Source organism: Coffea arabica, chromosome 4e (genome assembly GCF_036785885.1).
Source record: "Coffea arabica cultivar ET-39 chromosome 4e, Coffea Arabica ET-39 HiFi, whole genome shotgun sequence".
NCBI classification, from domain to species: Eukaryota; Viridiplantae; Streptophyta; class Magnoliopsida; order Gentianales; family Rubiaceae; genus Coffea; species Coffea arabica.
The window spans coordinates 16,514,984-16,536,094 of NC_092317.1; the positions used below are offsets into that span (position 1 = coordinate 16,514,984).

General features: G+C 34.7%; 2 protein-coding genes across 4 annotated transcripts; one reads left to right on the plus strand and one right to left on the minus strand.

Annotated features, from left to right (window-relative positions):
* The first annotated feature begins 7,273 nt into the window (after positions 1–7,273).
* Positions 7,274–8,482, plus strand: LOC113740860 (peroxidase 41-like). The gene has a single exon (XM_027268376.2). The coding sequence runs from the start codon at positions 7,307–7,309 to the stop codon at positions 8,282–8,284; it is 978 nt and encodes a 325-aa protein (XP_027124177.2). The 5' UTR covers positions 7,274–7,306; the 3' UTR covers positions 8,285–8,482.
* A 2,458-nt stretch (positions 8,483–10,940) lies between these two features.
* On the minus strand, positions 10,941–18,061 carry LOC113742918 (putative DNA glycosylase At3g47830). 3 transcript variants are annotated; one of them, XM_072047734.1, is made up of 5 exons: positions 17,343–18,056; positions 15,837–16,037; positions 13,042–13,098; positions 12,843–12,972; positions 10,941–11,563 (listed from the first exon to the last, which is right to left on the minus strand). In XM_072047734.1, exons 1-5 carry the CDS (start codon positions 17,775–17,777, stop codon positions 11,493–11,495), a joined length of 894 nt encoding a protein of 297 aa, XP_071903835.1. In that variant the 5' UTR covers positions 17,778–18,056; the 3' UTR covers positions 10,941–11,492. The 3 variants fall into 3 exon arrangements, with proteins under 3 accessions (XP_071903835.1, XP_027126742.1, XP_071903836.1); XM_072047735.1 differs by having other exon boundaries at positions 11,392–11,563; positions 12,843–12,963; positions 17,343–18,058; XM_027270941.2 differs by lacking the exon at positions 12,843–12,972 and having other exon boundaries at positions 17,343–18,061.
* Positions 18,062–21,111: the final 3,050 nt, after the last annotated feature.

Consider the following 21,111-nt stretch of genomic DNA (forward strand, 5'->3'; position numbering starts at 1 on the left):
TTAACTGATGATAACAACAATAATTTGGATCATCGACTCGACCAGCTTTCTCAGGGTGCTTCATATCAGAAAGTTCAAGGAGCTTCTCCTTAAAAAGATCATTAAACATTCCTTGTAAATCAGACTCTGTAAATCAGACTCAAGAAAATGGTACTCCTTTTCCTGCATCTCTTTTAAGGTGGGTATTCTTACTGACTTATTTTGGGCGGAATCTAACTTCTCAGTGATCTTTAGGCTTACTTTGGTAGTAATTTTCATGGGAACTGTGTTTATTATCAAGAACTCTTTATTACTGAGTCTTGAAAGAAGCTTGCCCCTTTTTTATTTTCTTGTCTTTCATTACTTTGACGAGGCGGTTGTACTCGCGGAGCTTGAATAGGAAACCCGTTAGTTGCATTGGCCGTGATGCTTAATTTCATATCATGAGCACGAGTAGCTAATTTTTCAAATGTGTTTGGACGTATGCCTTGTAGAATGTAACTTAAACTCCAATGCATTCCTCGGATGCACATTTCCATGGCAGAGAGTTCAGACAGTCTATCTTTGCAGTTAAGACTCAAATTTCTCCACCTATCGATGTAGTTGACAACAGGTTCATCCTTTCATTAGCGAGTGGTAGTCAACTCCAGTATACTAATGGTTTTTCTAGTGCTGTAGAAGCGATTCAAGAACTCTTGTTCAAGCTGTTCCCAACTGTCAATGGACCCCGGTGTGAGATCAGTGTACCAATCAAATGCGTTGCCCTTCAAGGACCGAACAAACTATTTGACTAGCAGGTCACCATAGGTTCCAACATTATTGCAGATCTCGATGAAATGAGTCACATGTTATTTTGGGCTGCTTTTTCCATCGAACTGTTGAAACTTAGGTGGTTGATATCCAACAGGCATTGCTAGGTTGTCAATTCTAGCAGTGTAAGGTTTGGAGTAGGTAAAGCTTGACTTTGAGTCACCCTTCTTTTTGTCTTTAATCACGTTTTCAACAAGTTCCTTCAGTTATTCTACGTGCATAGTTCTCTTGGCGGTCACATATACTTCCTTCACCTGCTCTTGGTGCTTCTTAGGGTTCATATGGCTTACTTCAGGAGCTTGATCTTTCTGAGTGAGCTGTTGGGTGATGAGAGCATCTTGGTCCTTGATATGTTTTATTATGATTTCTATCATCTTGGGCATGTTCGAAACTTACTCTTCGAAACTTAAAGTATTTGTCATCATAGCAGGCATTACAGTAGAAGAAGCAGCGGGATCTTCAATAAAAAACTTTGATTGAAGAGGTTCATGGGAAGAGGCTGATCCAGTACTTGATGAATCATCATCATGCTTAGAAAATTCAAATCCGAATCCAAATTCGAGCATGGCAATAGTCTTCTCAATCGAGGCAGGAACGTCTTTAATTCCCATTGTGGACGAATAGCTCATTGGTGATGTTGAACCAAAGACCGGAGTTGACGCAGATGGAGCTTCCATGCTACTTTGGGTGGAAGTTCTCGTCATACTTCTTGTCACAGGACCAATAGCGCGAGTATTGATTGTAACATGTGCAGCTTCCTGAATAGGTTTAGCGTCAATAGCCTTGAAACGTGCAGTCATGGACTTGTTATTTTTTGGTGTCATCGATGATACACGTAGTTGAATATTCGAAAAGAAGAGATGGAAGGCAGAGACGGTCCCACTGGGCATGCCAAAAATTTATACGTGATAAAATTTCAAGTCTGCAAAAGACAAGAAAAATACACAACAAATATGTAATATATAAATTTGAGAAAATATGTGAGTATAGTCTCTGGAATTCTCTTAAACATGTAGAGAGTTTTCTTCGATTCTTCCATTTGAACGCTAATCCAAGGGCTTCGCAACTTGTTCCTGGATCAACCACCGATTCCTTCAAATCTTGATATGGAAGATTTGAAGAACTTTGAAGATATATGAAGACTCAAGCCTTAATATATGGAAGACTTGAGGAACTTAAAGGTGGAGGCCTTCCTTGCTTGGAGTTTCAAAACTTGAGTGCGCGAGATGTCTCTTCGTCCCCCTCAATTTGGTAGTGAGACCCTTATTTATAACTGTGGTATGAAGTAGAGGTTGAAAACATGTATACCACTCTACTTATCTGACAAGATATGCAGTCATATTAGGACTGTGTCAACTTAAATATTATCTCTTCATTTTGTATTTACTAATAAAGAGATAATACCAATAAGTAATTCCTTGATTGGCCAAACTTTTAGGGACGCGTGAGTGGCGCCATTTGGTTGGACAAGTTATTGCAGTATGTAAGAAATATATATGGATTAAACAACTCTAAACATTATCTCTTTAACAAGAAATAAATATTTAGATATCTATCCAAAATTCTGTCAAGTCATATAGACATGTGACATGATATGATTTGATTGGTGGAAACATCCCAGCAATTTCAATTGATTGGAACACCTCAACTTGACACGTGGCGAAATATAATTGGCTATTTAATAACCAATTTTTCAAGTGTACACGACGTATGACAATATCCAATTGGATAAAAAATAAGTCATAAAAATAATTTATAGACCAATGGTAATTTTAAGGATTAATTAAAATTTCATTTTCTACAGAGACTTCTTCAGGAAAGGCGCCCGCATGTGCAGAGTTAGTTAGTTCGTTAGATTTCAGTTAGAATAAGAGGCTACGATGCCTAGTTAGTTACGAGTAAACAAAATGTATGAAACATAAGAATGCAGGGGAGGGATGGGCTAGTCTTATGCATTATCCTTGCTTCTTCTCCAAGTTGTATCTTTCATCTAAGATGACCACTGATCTCCGATCAGTCTCATCATTTTTGTAATCAATTCTCTAGTTGATTCATTGGTCCAGTTCGGATCATTTTGGTTCATCAATCTCTTTTTCTGATTTTGCCGGTTAACCGCATCCTATTCAGTTATGTAACCGCTAGACTTGTCAATCATTCAATACACAACTTTTATTGAATCAATAAAAAAATTATGGATAAATCCATTAATAAAACAAATCAAGAAAGAATTAATAAAAAAAAATACAATTTACTTTATTTCGACGACAAAAAAACAATTGATACTATTAACAACAAGACAAATTCACATATTTTTTGTGATAAATTATCATAGAGTCGATCCGCCTACACATCTTGCTTTTACTATTATATTAGGAGTTACTCTACATCAGTTACCTCATGTATTGCTTGACATACATTCCTTTGCAAGGGAAAGGTTTGCTGGTTTAAGTTGTATCTTTTCCGTACGAATTCCCCTTCCATTTGAGGAAAATAAGCATTGCTTCTATGAAAAATCAATCAAGGCACAAAACTTTCGACAAGGTCTGCGTTGATATACATAAAGATTTTATGCACGCGTGGGTCAACATTCAAATCATTTGCTTTAGAACATGAGCAATATAGGTATATTACTAAATCATGCATAAATCATTTCCTAAACGGTTGTACTTCAATAAGTTCTCAAATCTACTTCCATGTAACCGTCTCCTGACAGTAACTGCTTTTGTGATATTTAGATAGTAAGTCATGCAGAAAATCCTTATTGGGAAGAAGCTTTCCTTTCTCTGCTTTGATGTCTTGTGAGTTTTTCTGAAATTTGTGTTTTTTTTTTAATTTGTGAACAAATAGTTAGAGACCAAGAAAGCTAAGCAAATAGAGGAATAGTCAGACATTTCAATTCAATGCTAGCTTTTACCATTCCAGCTCTTCCCTTTAGAACCACCTCTGGGACTAAGGAGAGGACCAACCATCCTTTACAATTTTGAAAACCTGTCTGTCTGCACTTAAAAAGTCTTTCCTTTGGTACAATGATAGTGTTGAGACAACTATGCACTAAGGCATAAAATACAAAATAATTTTACAAAAGTAGGAACTACCACACTCATACTTTTTCTACGGGTACAATCTTTTGAAAACGTTGACAAATCAATTTTTTTTAAAGATATCTTTTGGTTTTGTTTCCAATTTGGTTTCTCGAATCACCAATAGTTGTAATGTTATTCTAGCATAAATATTTTCTAGTATCTTAAAATACAAAAGTTTGTTGAAACTAGTATCCATTGATCACGGAGCCGCATTTTAACCATCCTCATTGACAAAAGCAATTGTAACAAATAAGATAATAACTAATTGTATAAGATGGACATACAACATAACTTTTGGTTTATTTTTTGAAATATTTTAAATTGATCTTTTTCTAAATATTTTATCAACTACCAATGTTGACCTTTTAATTTAGGAAATCTATTTAGAATGCTATATAAATAGAAATCATTAATAGAAAGGAAGATCTTAAAAAGTGTTCGTTCCAGTAAGTGACCGTTAATATTATTTTGGCATATATGCCACTTCACCTCAATATCTACTTACCACACATTTCCAAAAATTATCAAAAGATCAAGTGTATTATAGACTGAATCTGGTTGAATATAAACCAAATTTAGAGGGAGGAGGGATTTTTTTTTTTCAAAATTACTAAGAAAAGAATTAGAACCCTCATCTTTTTCCCCTCTTCCCCTTTGTAGAATTAGAAGACATTCCTTCCACATGAAGGTAGATACTCATACTTCCACTAGAGATTTTTTCCCCTTTTTCTTTTTGACTACGCTTTGCAATTACAGATATTGGTTGAACTAAGTATATGAAAAGATATTAATATGGTTATACCAATTAACCTTAACAAACTCATTGTACTCCAAAAAGTCATTTTACTTTTCCAAATAGTAGAATTGTAATTTTGTGTCATATGTATAAAAGATACCAAACTGCAAAAGAAATCATTTTCACCAGCTAAATTAGTAAGTTTATAATTTGTCTAGAAAAACTGAGAAATTTTTCATGACTCAATTATTTTTTTCACTGACCAGTTATGTTAAATATATTTTGATGGTACATTTTATTCTTTTTAGATCAATGATACGTGTCAACAGGAAGCTATTTTATCTTCTACTAGATAAAGTTAAAGATGCCTTTAAATGATCAGAAAGAAAGCCAGTGGGCTATTGGCTCAGTGGCCACAACCTAGTTGGTGGGGTGGGAGGCAAGGGATTGATCCCTTGCCTCTCATAAAAAATGACACATTTAAGTGGCTTGTTTCCAAAAAAAATCCAGACGGGTGCAGAATCCGGTGGTAGTTTAGTCCCCTCCGAGTTATTCCTGGACCTCCTTAGGTCCGCCCCCTTCCCTTTAGTATAGGATAGATTAGGTTTATCGTCTCCGAAAGCCAAGATCAGCAAGAAAGAAAACTTGGGACCAATGTTAATCAACCATGGTTAACTATCATGGGCAATACCCAAGGGTGGTCTCAAGACTTAAAAGATCCTAGGTTCACATCCCTCTTTCTCCTCTTTATTTCTTAAATCTCAACCCTCTTCTATTAAAAAAACTTGAAAAAATATTATGAAAACAAAGAATTGCTGTGGGCAATAAACAATTATAAGGGTCGCGACAATGGTGAAACCTGAATTTTTTGTTAGGAGGGACTAACATGCGCATTGCAAAATTATATTTTCACAAGTGTAATTTAAGAATTTTGGTTTGTATTTAATTGTTGGTGGTCAATTATCCAGTCTTTGATCTAATTACACTCAAAGTAAAAAATTAAAAGAATCCAATCCATTCGGAGCTTTGCAGAATCCAAAAATGAAGTCTTGATTGATAGATAGACGTGATAGATAAACGATAAACGATATATATATATATATATATATATATATATATATATATATATATATATATATATATATATATATATATGTGTGTGTGTGTGTGTGTGTGTGTGTGTGTGTAAACAAGGGATAAAGAGCAGACTTTCATGTATCAACAATTTAATGTAAACTGGGTTACTTTAACAAAACAACACTAAACTTAAGTGTATGAAACTTGAATAAGTAAGTCGTGTATTTATTAATAAACCAAATTATGCAATAATTTATGTATTAATATAACTACTTATTTTTCTATCTTCTTGATAATTCGACTATTCTCTAGGATCAAACTTTGAAGAGCAAATCATATTTCAAAGTGAAAGTTTGTCCATTTGGATATGCCATTTTTTTAAAAACAAGTTTTTCAAATACAATACTATAATAATACACAAATAAAAATAACTCAAAAAACATCTCATCCATATAATATATCAAATATTTCAAAAAATATTTATAGTAAAATTTTTTCATATACACTGTTGCAGTAAAATTTTTCAAAAACACCCCAAAAAACAGCTAATCCAAACGGAATGCAACTGGTTTTATATGTTTATAGGTAAAACTTTTTAAAATATACAAATTCGTTTGAATTTCAGATATAGAAGATCATATCTATGTAGAACCAAGTACTAAAAATTGAAATTTGGTAGATAAAAAATGAATATGAAAATGAAATAACTAATTGAAAAATGAACATAGTTTAGCTTTAAAAAACATTCCTGACATAATAGATAAAGTTTTAACAAGTCAATATGTAATGCTAAAACCATCAATAACAAGCTGAATTTTATAATCAATTAATTAAACGGTAAGGTCAAAAAATGTTTGAAAAGGAGTGATAGTTCAAATATCCCATTAAGCAAAAGTCCCTGCTGGTTCTGCCCTCCCTACTCGTTGCCCCGAACTCCCCCTACTGGTTCCGCCCTTGGCCGTTGACATCTATTGAGTACCCATATGAATAATCAGAACCTATACTGAGGGAAATTGGATGTAATGTCTTTGCAATTGTAAGTGTGATTAAACAAACTAATTAGTCAGGAGGCGAAGAAATTGATTAAGTAATACGAGGATAAGGAATACAAGTGACATGTCCCGAGTTTGAAGTGTAAGCGAGAGGTTTGAATTCAACCCTCTCACTTACATTACAATAAAAAAATTTTCAAAAAAAAAATTAAATAGCCACCTAAATTAAATTAGGGTGATGCGGTTCTATCCTACCGTAACTCAAGTACTAATTGTGGTATGAAGTTGTAGGGCCCCTCTAAAATGTTTCAACATCCAGTCATTGAGTCAAGCGGATTCCACGGTCAACCCAAGACCTTATTATCATCCCCATGCATGCATGGCAATTAGCAAGTGGCAAACAAACAAACAAACAAACAAACCTTGCACAATTACGAGCCATCCTTTTCCTACAACTCCTCCTAACCTCGACACCCCGTTCCCTCCAACTTCATCATCTCAATTGATTTTCTTCTATACTTTTTTTCCCCTTTTTGGGTTTACGTCATATACCATCATCTTTCTACACAGCTCCACCTTTTCCTGCGAGAGGAGAAGGTCCTATTGATAACTTCTTCTCTCTCTAAACCATGGAAGCCAATTTAGTTCTCTGGTTCTTAATTTCATCTCTAGTCTGTTTCATCCCTTGTTCAGAATCAGCTCTTACTCTTGATTACTATGCAAAAACATGTCCAAGATTTGAAGATATCTTGAGAGATGTAACCCAAGCAAAACAAGCTCAAAGTCCCACCACAGCTGCCGCCACCCTCCGTGTCTTCTTCCACGATTGCATGGTTGGTGGTTGTGATGCATCGGTTCTGGTAAAGCCCACCGCCTTCAATAAGACCGAGATGGATGCAGACATCAACCATTCCCTTGCGGGTGATGCATTCGATCTAATTGCTCGTGCAAAAACCGCCATTGAGCTTTCCTGCCCGGGCGTTGTCTCCTGCTCTGATATTCTAGCTGTAGCCACTCGTGATCTTGTTTCAATCACCGGTGGACCTTTCTATAACGTCCCTTTGGGACGATTAGACGGCCTTGTCTCTCCGGCCTCACAGGTTGATGGAAACTTAGCCAGGTCAAATGCGTCTGCGGACACAATGATCAATATTTTTGCAGCCAAGAATTTCACCATTCCTGAAATGGTTGCACTAATTGGTGGTGGCCATACAATTGGATTTGCTCATTGTTCTGAATTCGCAGACAGGATTTTCGGTCCCAAGGTTGATCCCAGTATAAACCCTAAGTTAGTCGAAGGGTTGAAGAAGACTTGCGCAAATTACACGACCAATGAAGGATTATCAGCCTTCTTGGATGTGATGAGTCCCGGTGTATTCGACAATAGACTTTTCAAGAATTTGCAGAATGGATTGGGAGTTCTAGCATCTGATCAAGTTCTGTTCTCAGACCCCAGAACTAGGCCTCTTGTGGATAAGTATGCACAGGACAGCCAAGCATTTTTCGATGATTTTGCCAGGGCAATGGAAAAGGTTAGCATTTATGGAGTCAAAACTGGCAAGGAAGGAGAGGTGAGGAAAAGATGCGACGTATTAAACTCAGCTTAAGGCAAAATGGAGTACTGACGATAGATGATCATCTTCAAGTTCATGAAATTAAGAAAAATGCTGATTACTGCAGCAGCTAATTTAGTGCTAATCCAGATTTGATTGCTTTACATAGTACATCTTCTTAATTAATGGGAAGAATTAATTTGTTGGCACTGATTATGGTGATCAATGATAATTGTGCTATCAATTGTTATAGATTATATTTGACGATGTGATGCAAAAGTGAATAATATATCTGGGTAATGTTTATGATTCTAGGAAATGTTTTGTTTTTCTTTTAAATGGTGTAGGAACTAAGTTTACATGAACTGAATTTTGTAGTCTACAAGAATCAAAGATATCTGAAAGCTTCAGATATGACCATGGATATATGCTTTTTGGTCCCTTGCATTTCTATGCAATATTTTTATTCATGGCTGGATCCCTTTAAACCACAATTGATGTTCTTTGATACCTAACATAATGCATGAAAGGATCTTCAAACAATCATAAACTACTTGGAACATCCTTAGCAATTTAGTTACGTATAAATATCAGACTTTATTATGTTGAATATAACAGTCCAAGAAAGTCTTCCGAATGATATTTTGTTTTTTAAAAGGCAACTCCAAATGATGTTCATTGCAAATGAAAATTGGTTGTTGAAAAAGGCAATTTACAAGAGAATCATATAACAAAAATAATGTGAAAGCCAAGAGCCTCTTGGGCTGTTAGTACCGCCGAGACATTTAAATCTTGTTGGTGGGATAGAAGGTTAAGTGTTCAACCCTTGTCTCCCACTTTGCCACTTAATTGTGACTTCCTCCAACAAGAAAATCCTATCGGCTCTCCCTTCCCTTAGACTGGGCTAGAAAATAATTAATAAAAAAAATAATGTGAAACATCAAAAGTGGCGATATGTTTTGAACTATTCGAGAAGAAATCGTAATAAATGTACACAATAGGCATGTTTTGCCTAGTGAGAAAGGTTTTGAACTAATTACCAAATGGACATGGTGGGCTGTAGTACTTCTAACACAGAATTTAATTAAGGAGAATAAATGGAACAGTCTAGGTTTTACCCGTTCTGTATACTGTAGGTTTTAAGGTGGAGGACCATTTGCAAACACTCATAGTGTAGGTAGTTATAGATTGGAGCTATCAAAATCAGTGAATTGGATGGATTTGGATGGATCATAATTGGATAATCAGTATAATAGGATCAAATCATATATATCGTCTAGTCAATGACTTAGAACAGGTTAGTTTTAAATGGATATAATCTTAGATGGGTGTGGATCATCTCATTATCCATTTATCATCCACTTAAAATTTTAATTTCTTTTTTTCTCTCATATTTTGTTTAGTAAGAAAAACAATATTCTATTGTAATAAAAAAATTAATATAGATTAACCAAAATGGTGACCAAAGCAAGTATCAAATGATACTACTTTTACAAGAATTTAAAAATAGTTTAGGGATTACCATGAGAAGTCAATTAACACAAATTGAAGAACTTGCTATATTTGGAAAGGAGGAAGGAAGAAGGATAAAGAAAAAAAAAGAATGAAATATTAAAGAAAAGTAAATATGTTTTGCAAAATTTAGAATCTAGTTATTTGATTGGTGAGTGATTCAAATTCAATGACTGGCGTTGAGTTTGCCCTTACATTTAATTTTAATTAGATCTAAATAAGTGATCCAACTCCACACACTTAATACCCATTAATTATGAGTTTAATTGGACTACCCAATTAGACCCAATTAAAATTTACAAAACCTATTTATTAATTGGCGAGTTTGGGTGAGTCCAAATAAATGAGTTAACATTTGATAGTTATAGACTTATAATCACAGTCATGGCTACAACTAATATTGTTGATCGTATGGATTCTTGATCCACAACTCTTTTTAAAGGTCTGGTTTGTTCTTATTACTTCAAAGGAGAATATTTTGTAATTTGTATACTCATGATCACCAAAAGGATTTGAACTTTCTAAGGAGAACCAGGCATCTGAAAGAGGGTGTAATTCTCACCTCAATCATCTTCCCTCCCTGTTTCTTCCTTCCCATTTTCTAATGGAAAAGAAAAACACTTAATATCAAGGATTATCGCTGATTATCACTACTACTTCAGGTTGACAAAATTAGCTGCTACTTCATTAATGTTGACATTATACTAAAGTTGCTTACCCAAGTTAGGGAATTCTTATGATCTATGATTGTTCAGGACATGTTTAAATTTTTAGAAGGTAAATGGGATGGAAGAAATAGGCTAGAGAGGCTGGAGGGTGTTAAAATGGAACTCCCCTTATGAAACAAGAAGAGAAGATAAGTTCACTCTTGATTGCATCCCAATTTTGTTTCTCAGGGTTAAGAAGAAAGATTACACACACAAGCCTGTTATTCCAAAGAAAGACAACTTCTGGAGAAGATAAAGAAGTTCCAGGACAAATGCTATCACCTTAGGATGCTCAGCTTTGATTGTTGGCTACAATCTGGCAGCATCTTCCCCACCCCCCAAAAAAGCCCAAAAGAGAAACCTTCTCCTTTTCATGCTGCCTAGAAGAAAGCAGAAATTCCCTCTAATCCTGTTCGAGACCACATGTTGCTATCCAGTTCACAGTTGAAATTTGCAGTGTCGAGAAAGAGCTTTAGAATGTGAGAAATGGAGACCATCGAAGTTTTGATGTTGATTTAGAGAATCAAAACTATATATCTGAGGTTTACCGAGAATGCAAACAGAAAGACAGAAAGCCAGATCTCCAAGATCTGGGGGAGAATAATGGTAGATTACAGCATTGCTAGTCAGAAAAAGATAAAATTTTGGCATTAGAGCCTGTCCTTTTGGCTTGAAGCTGTATGCCTTTTTTCATCAGCCTTTCCTTTCTATGAGCATTCTGGTGACCTCCCAAGGCCTGTGACTTTGTGAACTTCTTGGAACAGAATTCACAGTTGTACTTCTGAAGCTCAATGGAACACAGAGGATTTCCAGTGGCTTTAGGCAGATCATCAGTCCTAGAATGTACAACCTTTGATGAATCAACAGATATACAACCCTTTCCTGGAAGATTTTTGCCGCCCTTCGACAAAACAGTGTCTGAGGAACTTACACGCTCATCTCTTTCAGATATAGGAGCAGTGGTACTCTTCTGGCAAGAATCTATCTCAAAGCCAAAGAGTTTCAATCTTTTATTATCAACAGAAGTATCACAAGAGAAGTAATCAACACAACTCCTTGCGGGTGAAAGGAGGAATGAGATTGCAATGTTTTGGTCCATATTCTTGATTCTTGCCTGATATGAAAAGCTTCAGGTATCTCGACATTGACTTGACTCGTGCATATATACATAAACCTACTAAGGAGTTAAAACTACAGAGTAAAAGAAAGAAGGTTCCAAATGCAGACAACTACAACTCGTGCTTTACAGGATTAAGACTTGACCACTTTTAGAATAAATATTCATCAAACTGTCCTCGTCCATCCTAAATCAGGAAATGGAGTGCTACTTTAATAGTCAATATAACTTTCAAGTCGCAATTCAACAATCAAACAGCATATATACCATCATCTCAAACAAAAGTTAAAATCACATGAGATCCATGGAGACAACAATGCTGCTATCTTTCAAATAACCCCTACCATATCAAATTGTCAATAGAGATAATATTCAAATCTCAATAACACACAGTGATTTTCCTCCCCAAAGAATAACCGAAAAAAAAATGTAGAGAATTGACAAAAAGATATTACTGTTCTCCACAATAGGTGGTCTTACTCAACTTAATAGGAAACTGTTTCGTGATAAAAAAGAACCACTAATTTTTGAGTTGCATGCCAGAAATAACAGAATTTCTAGTGTGGACGATGATGAAAGCAGATCTAGCAACTTAGTGTCTCAAAGCTATGGCCATATCTATTTGACGAATGAAACACTATTTTCTACAGCCAACTATCTGATTTTCAGTTAAACTAAGTTAGTGCTTGTATACTAGAAATTTATAATGGCCAGCGAGACAATTTTGTTTCCATCTGCGCAAGTGGCTCATTGTACCATGTACCTTAAGCTTTATGACAAGTCAGAGCACAATGGAATGTGTTGCAGTGGAGTGACACTCCCTGCAACTCCCACTTCAATTAAATCCCTGCTTTCAGTCTTCCAATTAAAGGATTTTTATCAAGTCATTACAAGAAGGCATCAGATAGCTAAGGCAATGAACTTCTTGTCTCTGTTTTGCTGATAATGAAGATCAAACAAGCATGAAGGCTAAATGCATAAGGCTGTAATGTAGATATGGCTCCAACTTGTGTCATGTATCAAGAAATGGTTCATGACAAGCAGCTAAACAGAATCGCATTCTCATCAAATAGAGCTCTTTCCTGATCAATTGAAAGAAAGGAACAGCAATGTGGATGTGCTTAATTACAAAGATGAAGAATGAGAATGATGTCTAGACATATCTTAACACTATTCTGTTTCAGAGTGTTTTAGGTAAGCAATGGGCAGGATTCGTCTTTAGATTCCTTTTTCAGCCTGTAATCTCCCTTTCTAGAGCATTGTCGACAGACCTTACCATGAGTAAACAAGAGACAGTTTAAGTCAAATTTTAGGTTGTTTGGGATACGGCAATTTAGATGAAGATATGCCCTTTTTACGTCTGCCAACACAGGTAACCATCCAATGCTCTTTGCAATCTGGAATACCTAAAAAAGTGCTTGACATGTTAAATTTGCAATGATTAGGAAAAAGATTTAGGAAAGTGCAATACTCACATGAGTGTCCACAGGGAAATCGTTTTGCTGAAGATGAAACATCAAGACACATGCCACCTGTTATCCACATAAGATCATTAAATCCACCGACAAACAGCAACCTCCGTGATTTTATTTTCAACAGTTTGTATTAGGAACTATAAAGAATGTAGACATTCTTTCAAACTACCATGATCCATATTTTGTACACATTCCAGTTCTATGGGCCTTATTAGTGGATGCACTATATACGAACTGAACTTCACAAGCATATCTTTATTCAAATTCATCGGCTCTAAAAAGAAGACTAAACAATTGCCGAGAAGCATCAACCAAAAGCATCAGTATATGCCTTTTTCTTGCGTTTATGGCTCATATTAGCAATCAAAGTATATACCTTTTAACTATCGACTTGATGCATATCATGCAAAAGAAAGACAAAGGGGGACTTGTAACAGGGAAACAAAGACCGCAGAAAACCAAATTAAGGAAAAATAAATGGGTGGCAGCTCAGAAATCTAAATTAAAACAAACAAAGGAGAGGAAGAGATCAAATGACCCCAAACTGTCCGATAGGCACACCGCAAAAAGCAATACAGCCGTGATCTCCTAGGCTTGTAGGAAAGTATCATACCACCTAAAATTGGATTTAAGAAAAAGGGAGGTGGTAAATAAAAAGAAACTTGTAAAAAAAAAAAAAAGAATTCGAAATAAAATGGTAAAAAAGCATTTTTAAAATCTACTAAAGACAATCTATAACATCAAGCAACAAATCATCATTTCTCAGAATAGAAACAATGATATATCCCTGCTCCTATAAGATCAAGCATCTATTGTCGGCAGGTGGTTGCTGTTGCAGAAACTGTCCAATGCAACAGCATTCATAATTTCTATGTCACACCATTAAACACATAAATTTATTTATAACTGTTGAGCAAATCTATCCATATAGGACTGATATGAAAATTAATGATTCAATCTCCCTTGTTTTTATGAGAAAAGTGATTGAAGTCAATTCTGCTTTTACCTTCTAGAATCATATTTCTTATCCTGAAAGCTAGAAATATTTACTAGATGTTTATCATACATCACTGGAACTGCACCTTGAATACTTAACATTTGAATAAGATCCACCTTAACCTGTCCATTCTTCTGGCTTTCTCAAAGACCATCAATCGAAAGAAGAAAGAAACCCCTATTAGAAGTCTCCAATCCTAAATTCTTGATATCCACCTAAATCTGGCCAGCCACTGTACATGGCAGGTTGAAGCCAATTAAACTCAATCTCGCCCATCAATCTTCATGATCCTGACTTTTGAATTGGTTGGTTTCTTTGCTTCTCATTAATTTTAATTGGGGCCAACTGAATACCAATTTGACATCAAATATATCACCCCAGTACATGTCAAATCATGAGAACCAGAAATACATTCATTTCCATTCTACATTAAAGTCAATAGAGGTTACACCTTTAGTCAAGCTAGAATCCATTTGCACAATTCACTAAACAACAGGCATTTTTACAGTTCCCAGCAGAAGGATTTCTTTCTATTAATAAGTTCCAATAGTCACTCTGTCTGATAAGAGCAGCATTAGGAGAAGATATTCCCAATTCATAAGGATTGTTACCTACAGAGGTTAAGAACATTTTAACTTGTGATCCTACAGCAGAATATCTGAAAGAGTTTGATCTTTTGCTGACATAGACACGAATGTCTTTGTTTTTGACCTTTTGCTAACATAGGTAACATAGGTATGAATGTCTTTGTAGCCCAGTCTCAACAAAATAAAGATCTTCTGCTTTGCAATTTGACAAGGGCCTGCCCATGTCATCCTCTGTTTCCTAATAATAATGGAAACAGCCATAAGGAGTTCATGCATACAGGGTCCATGCTACAACCAGAGGATATAAAACTCTCAAAGAATGGTAAGTCAATTAACTTTGGTAAAATGATTCAGCCGATTTTTCTCCTCAATTCTGTCAGGGAATAATCCTGTTGAGGCCACCATCACATAAATATCATTTTGATCCATTATTTTAAGCTCAACTATCCTAGCAACAAGAACTTATTCAGATCCATTGCATGAAAAAGCATGTCATATGGTTCAGAGTCATTTAAAATAAACCAACAGTTAAGAGGCTATCAAAATATTCAGGAAAGAGTGATACATGTTGATACCATCACACCTTCTTCAAATTCTTTCATAAGATATAATTATCCTGACAAACCTACTAGGTAAATAAAGCACAGAAAAATCAAAAGAATTATAAATCTTTAACTACTGCATTACACTAGCTTTGTCTTTACAAAAAATTTTATACCAAAGACTTGCTTTTGCAACTCTATACATATTTAACCATATTGACCAAATCATTAAGACAAAGCCCAGAATATTACATCTGTTGATCATTCTGAAAGCTTCAGACACAACTTCAACTACTTGTTACTCGTTAGCAATGCTTAAAATTCTGAAGCAGCAGCCAAATCCAAGTCAGTAGAAATTGTTCTGGCTAGATTTCTTTATTTGTCACATAAGAAGGCCCCAGAATTAACAGGTATTGGATCTTAAACCTCTGCAGGAAAAGGCGGAAAAGGAATCATTTAAATATTATGTACATTCATCATCATAGAATCCTATCAACTGTAATAATTTTTTACTTCAGCACCTTTGGGCAATCCTGTTAGTGCAGTCATCTAGTCCTTGACATATGAAAAGAGAATTCAACTTCTCAACTCAACTAAAGTCCCTCATCATCTACAGGAAATAACAATCAGAAGAATCAAAAATAAAAGGTGGAAAGATGCATGTATTACTGTTTTGGGACCGATTCCTTTGAATTGAGAGAGCTCTGCTTTGACCTCTCCAATAGACAAGTCTCGTAGGTATTCCAAGCACAACTTTCCTCTCTTTTCGAACAAGCAGTTCAAAATACTTTTAATACAAGAAGCCTTGGTTGGTGCCAGACCTCCGCATCTTATAGCATCCTCAATATGATTTGGCTCAGCAGCAAGAACCTCAACCATTTAAAAAGCTAATGAGTGAAAATATTGGTTTACCATTTTTCATCCATGCAGAGTAAGCCAATACAGAGTAAGAAATTGTAAATTGAAAAAGAAATTGCCACCCAAATTGAAAGCCATGAACATGAGTCGTATTTATATGAGAAAATGAATTAAGTTCACCCAAAAATTTGATCAATATACATGGATTCTTCGGCTAACTTCATCTTGATGCATTTTCAGAATGCTCCAATACCCAATCTAATACCCAAAGTAGGCCATTTACAGTCAATGAGAATCCACAAGATGTTGCCTAACAACATTGGGCTCCTCTAACCAATCAACATACAATCAAGCTATAAAATTAATCAAGACAACCATATGTTCTAAATTGGAAACTACGTGCTTATTATCCTAGTGCCAGCATTTTACAGAAAATGTAGCTCCAGAAACAAAAGGATCATAATTTGGAGATAAAAATTTTGCAGGAGATGTCAAGCACAATGTCTCAGGTGAAAATGACAAAAATGGATGGCAATGTTTGAAACTTTTCTACAGAAGTTTAAGAAACAACCTAATCAAAATGTAATTATTACATTCCACTTAATGCAGAACAAGTTCAACCAAAAGAAAAAAATTTGGCTACTGATGTGCAACTTGCGATAGATCATGAAAGGATAGATCAATCCAGCCAACGTACATGAAAAAAAAAATCTACAATTAGTAGCCCACAACTAGCCCAAGCATCCATCTCTTAGCAAATTATTATGTTACTATAATCCTGCTAAATACCCCATTTGAGTTTCTGTCAGGCGAAAGTCAATGTAACTTACAGACTTTTTCACATAACATTCCATGTGAGAGTAAAACTCTCAGCAAACTTGGGTTTTTTTGAATACCAAACCAACTAGTATTACACTTCAGTAGAGACAATCTAGTTCCAATTATCAAGATAAAACTTTGAATCACAGGGCCTAACACTCTAATTAGCACAAAAGTGGACACAACAATCATAAAACTACATTTTACAACCATACGTCTTAGCCCAATTAGCCAATTAGCCAGGGGAGAGCATTTTAAGAACTCTTTCCACTGACAGGTGAGAAATTCAAATGCCAGTTAAATCCAGAGAGCGCGAAACTTGCATTAACTTCCAGTAATCTATATGGGATTTTACCATCTAGTTCATCTCACCAGTAGGTCACTACTATTGTTATTGCTCAAAAAAAAAAAAACACTAAATTTACCCCCCAAAAGAATTCTCAATCCAATGAACTGACAGCATCGATCCAAAACAAATAGATAAATTAAAAGGCTTACATCTTCCCAGGTGGGAAAAGCAGACTTGAGAGAAAGAAATGCCCTTTGAGAGTTAACATCAGTAGTGTTCTGTGACAGAATAGTGCTGACTAAACCATCCAACACACTCTCTTCCCCTTCGGACTTTCCTGAAGAATCACTCTTTTCTTCAACGTGCAATTTCTCCGGTGGCTCAGGTTTCAAAGAATTCTTTTCAAAGCTTGGATTTTCTTTCTTTAGTCTTTGCTCGCGGTACTTTAGGAATTCTTTGGGAAAACCATGAAGGGCCAAGAGGGCGTCTCTCAGTGCTAAGCATTCATCTGGGGTGGGCCGTGGGTGGTCTGGGTATGGTTCTGTGTTTCCTATACCTATGGTTTTCGACCTTTTCAGGGATTTGGTTATTGAAGATGATGAGGAACTATTCAGCGGTTGTTTTCTTTTGGTACCTTTCTTCATTTTCGTGTGCTGATTTCAGGCTCAAACATATAACTCATTGCAGGATTGATAGAACGGGGAAAGCCAACAACTCTGCCACGAGCTTTTAACACTCTATTTATGTGTGGGTCAAAGGATTCGATTCTGATTGCACTCTAAAAATTGGTTTTTGGAAAGTTTCGCCGAGTATATATGCATGATGCATCTGTTTGGATCGCTGTCTGGATCAATACTAATTTAGGCTTAGTTTGGGAGTTTATGAAGGGAGAGAAAAGAAAAGAAAAGAAAATAAAAGATAGCTTAGGAAAGAAAGGAAAAGAAGAGAAAAAATGCATATTTCGTTTGGGAGTTTAATAAAAGAAAAGAAAAGAAATATCTTTCTCTTATTTGAAAGTTGGAGAGATATGAAAAAAAAAGATTTTATGAGAATACAACTTTACATATTTGCCCTTTTAATTTGTAAATCAAAGTCCAAAAATTAGCTTTCTTATTCCCATAAATAGAATATTTGGACAAGACAAATTTCTAAAACAATTGCATATGCATTCCCACAAGGTGAATAATAAAACAAATTTCTTGCTGGACTTCGATTCTCTTGCATGCATGTAAATCGCCTCAAGTCCTTGTAGTATCTTTTAGGTATTCTTGACATATGATTTTGATATTGACCGGAAATGCCTAGTAGGTTATCTATTTAACATAAATTAAATATTTTTTTTTAAAAAAATATCCCATAAAGTACCAATTCCTTATGGTTGTTCTCTATTACATGAGCCAAGTACTGGGTTTTTATGGGTATTTTATTCTGAATCATTTAATTTATGTTAAATACATAAATATTTGCAAATAAAATTCAAAAGCCGTTACACAAATATTTTTACGAAAGGAAAACTAGCATGTTTTGTATTTAATATAAATGAAGTATTTGAAAGTAAAAAAAATTGTCCATAATATACCAGTTCTTTACGAGTTTCTTCCATTATATGAATAAAGTACTAACTATTTATGAGCATTTTACTTTGAATCATTTAATTTATATTAAATACATAAATGTTTATAAGTGAAATTCAAAAAGTGTTACACTAATATTATTACGAAATGGGAACTAGTAGGTTTTGTATTTAACATAAATTAAATACGTGAAAGTAAAAAAAGAAATTACCCACTTTTTACTAACTCTTTACGAGTTTCTTCTATTATATGAATAAAGTACTAGTTATTTATAGGCATTTTACTCTGAATCATATAATTTATGTTAAATACATAAATGTTTGTAAGTAAAATTTAAAAAGTGATATACTAATATTTTTACGAAAGGAAAACTAGTAGGTTTTGTTTTTAACATAAATTAAATACGTGAAAGTAAAAAAAAAAAAAAAGAAATTGCCCATAACATTTCAGTTCTTTATGGGTTTCCTCTATCACACGAACAAAGACTGAGCAATTTTCTAGAGACTGAGCAAAGAAAGAAAGAGAGATTGAGTTAAAGAAATACCTTTTGTTTGGTGATTTATGGGTGAAAAACGGAAGAAAGACAAGTTTTCTCAACTTGTTGGAAGTATTGAAAATACAGGACACAGGATCGAGAAAGCTTTGCGGTGCTTTTAGAAATCAATTTTAGGATATATTGGGAATAATGAATTTTTGTATCAACTTTGAAAGGACAAACTTGTCATATTAAAAATGTCTTTTGGCGTCCAACAAGTTTCCGTCCTTTTCTTCCCACTTTTGGGTGGAAAAATTTTCAACAATTGGAGGGAGACTTTTATCCGTTCATTTCACTTCTCTTCTGTCTTGTTAAACTTCCAAATGAAAGAAATGACCGTCCTTTCTCTCTGAATACTTTCTTTTCTGTCCTTTTCTCCCTATCCAAATGAAGCCTTAGTCTCCCAGATTCCCCCAACCCTTTGGGTCATTCCCTCTCCCTAATCACCTCTTCAATTCCCTCGGGTTCCTCCTTGGCCCCTTTTGGATCATCCTCCCTTTAGTATAGTTTAGGATTAGAAGTAGAAATAGGAAGTCGAGGTGGCAACCATTGTAGAACCGCTGGTCTGATTTCTTTAAAAGGTAGAATCGGAACAGCACTTATAGACGATTTTGGAACCATCGGTTCTAATTTCAGCTATGGCTCCAGTTCATTTCAATAATGGTTCTACTTGTTTTTAGTTATATTTAGTCACTTATGATTACAAAATTGAATATACAACAATATAACAATGAATTTTGGATAAGAAGAAATTAAAGAACATGAATTTAAAAGAAAAATAAGATTTTTATTATATTTTTAGTTTATTGGAAAAATAAAATATTACAAATTTTATAAAAAAAATACCTCATATGTATTGAATATGTTAAATAAAACAAAGGCTAAAAATTTTTTTTATTGGAATTCAAATGGAAAAGGAAAAATACCTTAATTTTTCCTATTAATTGATACATGTGTTTGTGTATATACATACACGTACCAATATGTATATATATATATATATATACATGTGTCAGTATATTCTGTACGCGATAAAATTTTGAGTATGCAAAACGACAAGAAAAAATATATGACAAATATGCAATATATAAATTTAAGAAAATATGTGAGTACAGTCTCCGGGATTTTCTCAAACTTATAGAGAGTTTCCTTCGATTCTTTTCTTCAAACGCTAATCCAAGGGTTTCGCAGCTTGTTGTTGGATCAACCACTAATTCCTTCAAATCTTGATATGGAAGATTTGAAGAACTTAGAAGATACTTGAAGATTCAAGTCTTAATATATGGAAACTTGAAGAACTTGAAGATGCTGGCCTTTGTAACTTGAAATTTCAAAAGACTTGAGCATATGAGATGTCTTTTTTGTCTCTCCTGACTTGGTAGAGAGATCCCTTATTTATAATCGTGGCATGAGGTAGAGGTTGAAAACATGTATGCCACTCTACTTGTCTTGCAAAACATGCAGTTATATTAGAACTGTATCAGTTTAAATATTATCTCTTTATTTTGTATTTATTAATAAAGAGGTAATTTCAATGAGCAGTTCCTTGATTGGCCAAACTTGTAGGGACACATGACGTGGCGCCATTTGATTGGACAAGCTATTGCAGTATATAAGACATCTACATATATTAAATAACCCTAAATATTATTTTTTTAGTAAAGAAATAATTATTTAGATATTTATCCATGATTTTGCCAAGTCATAGAGACATGTGGAATGACACAATTTGATTGGCAGAGATATCCCGGCAATTTTAATTGGTCGTAACACCTCATCTTGACATGGAGAGATAGGATTGGATACCGAGTAACCAAACTTCCAAGGGCGCCTGACATGGGGGGATATCCAATTGGATAAAAATAAGCC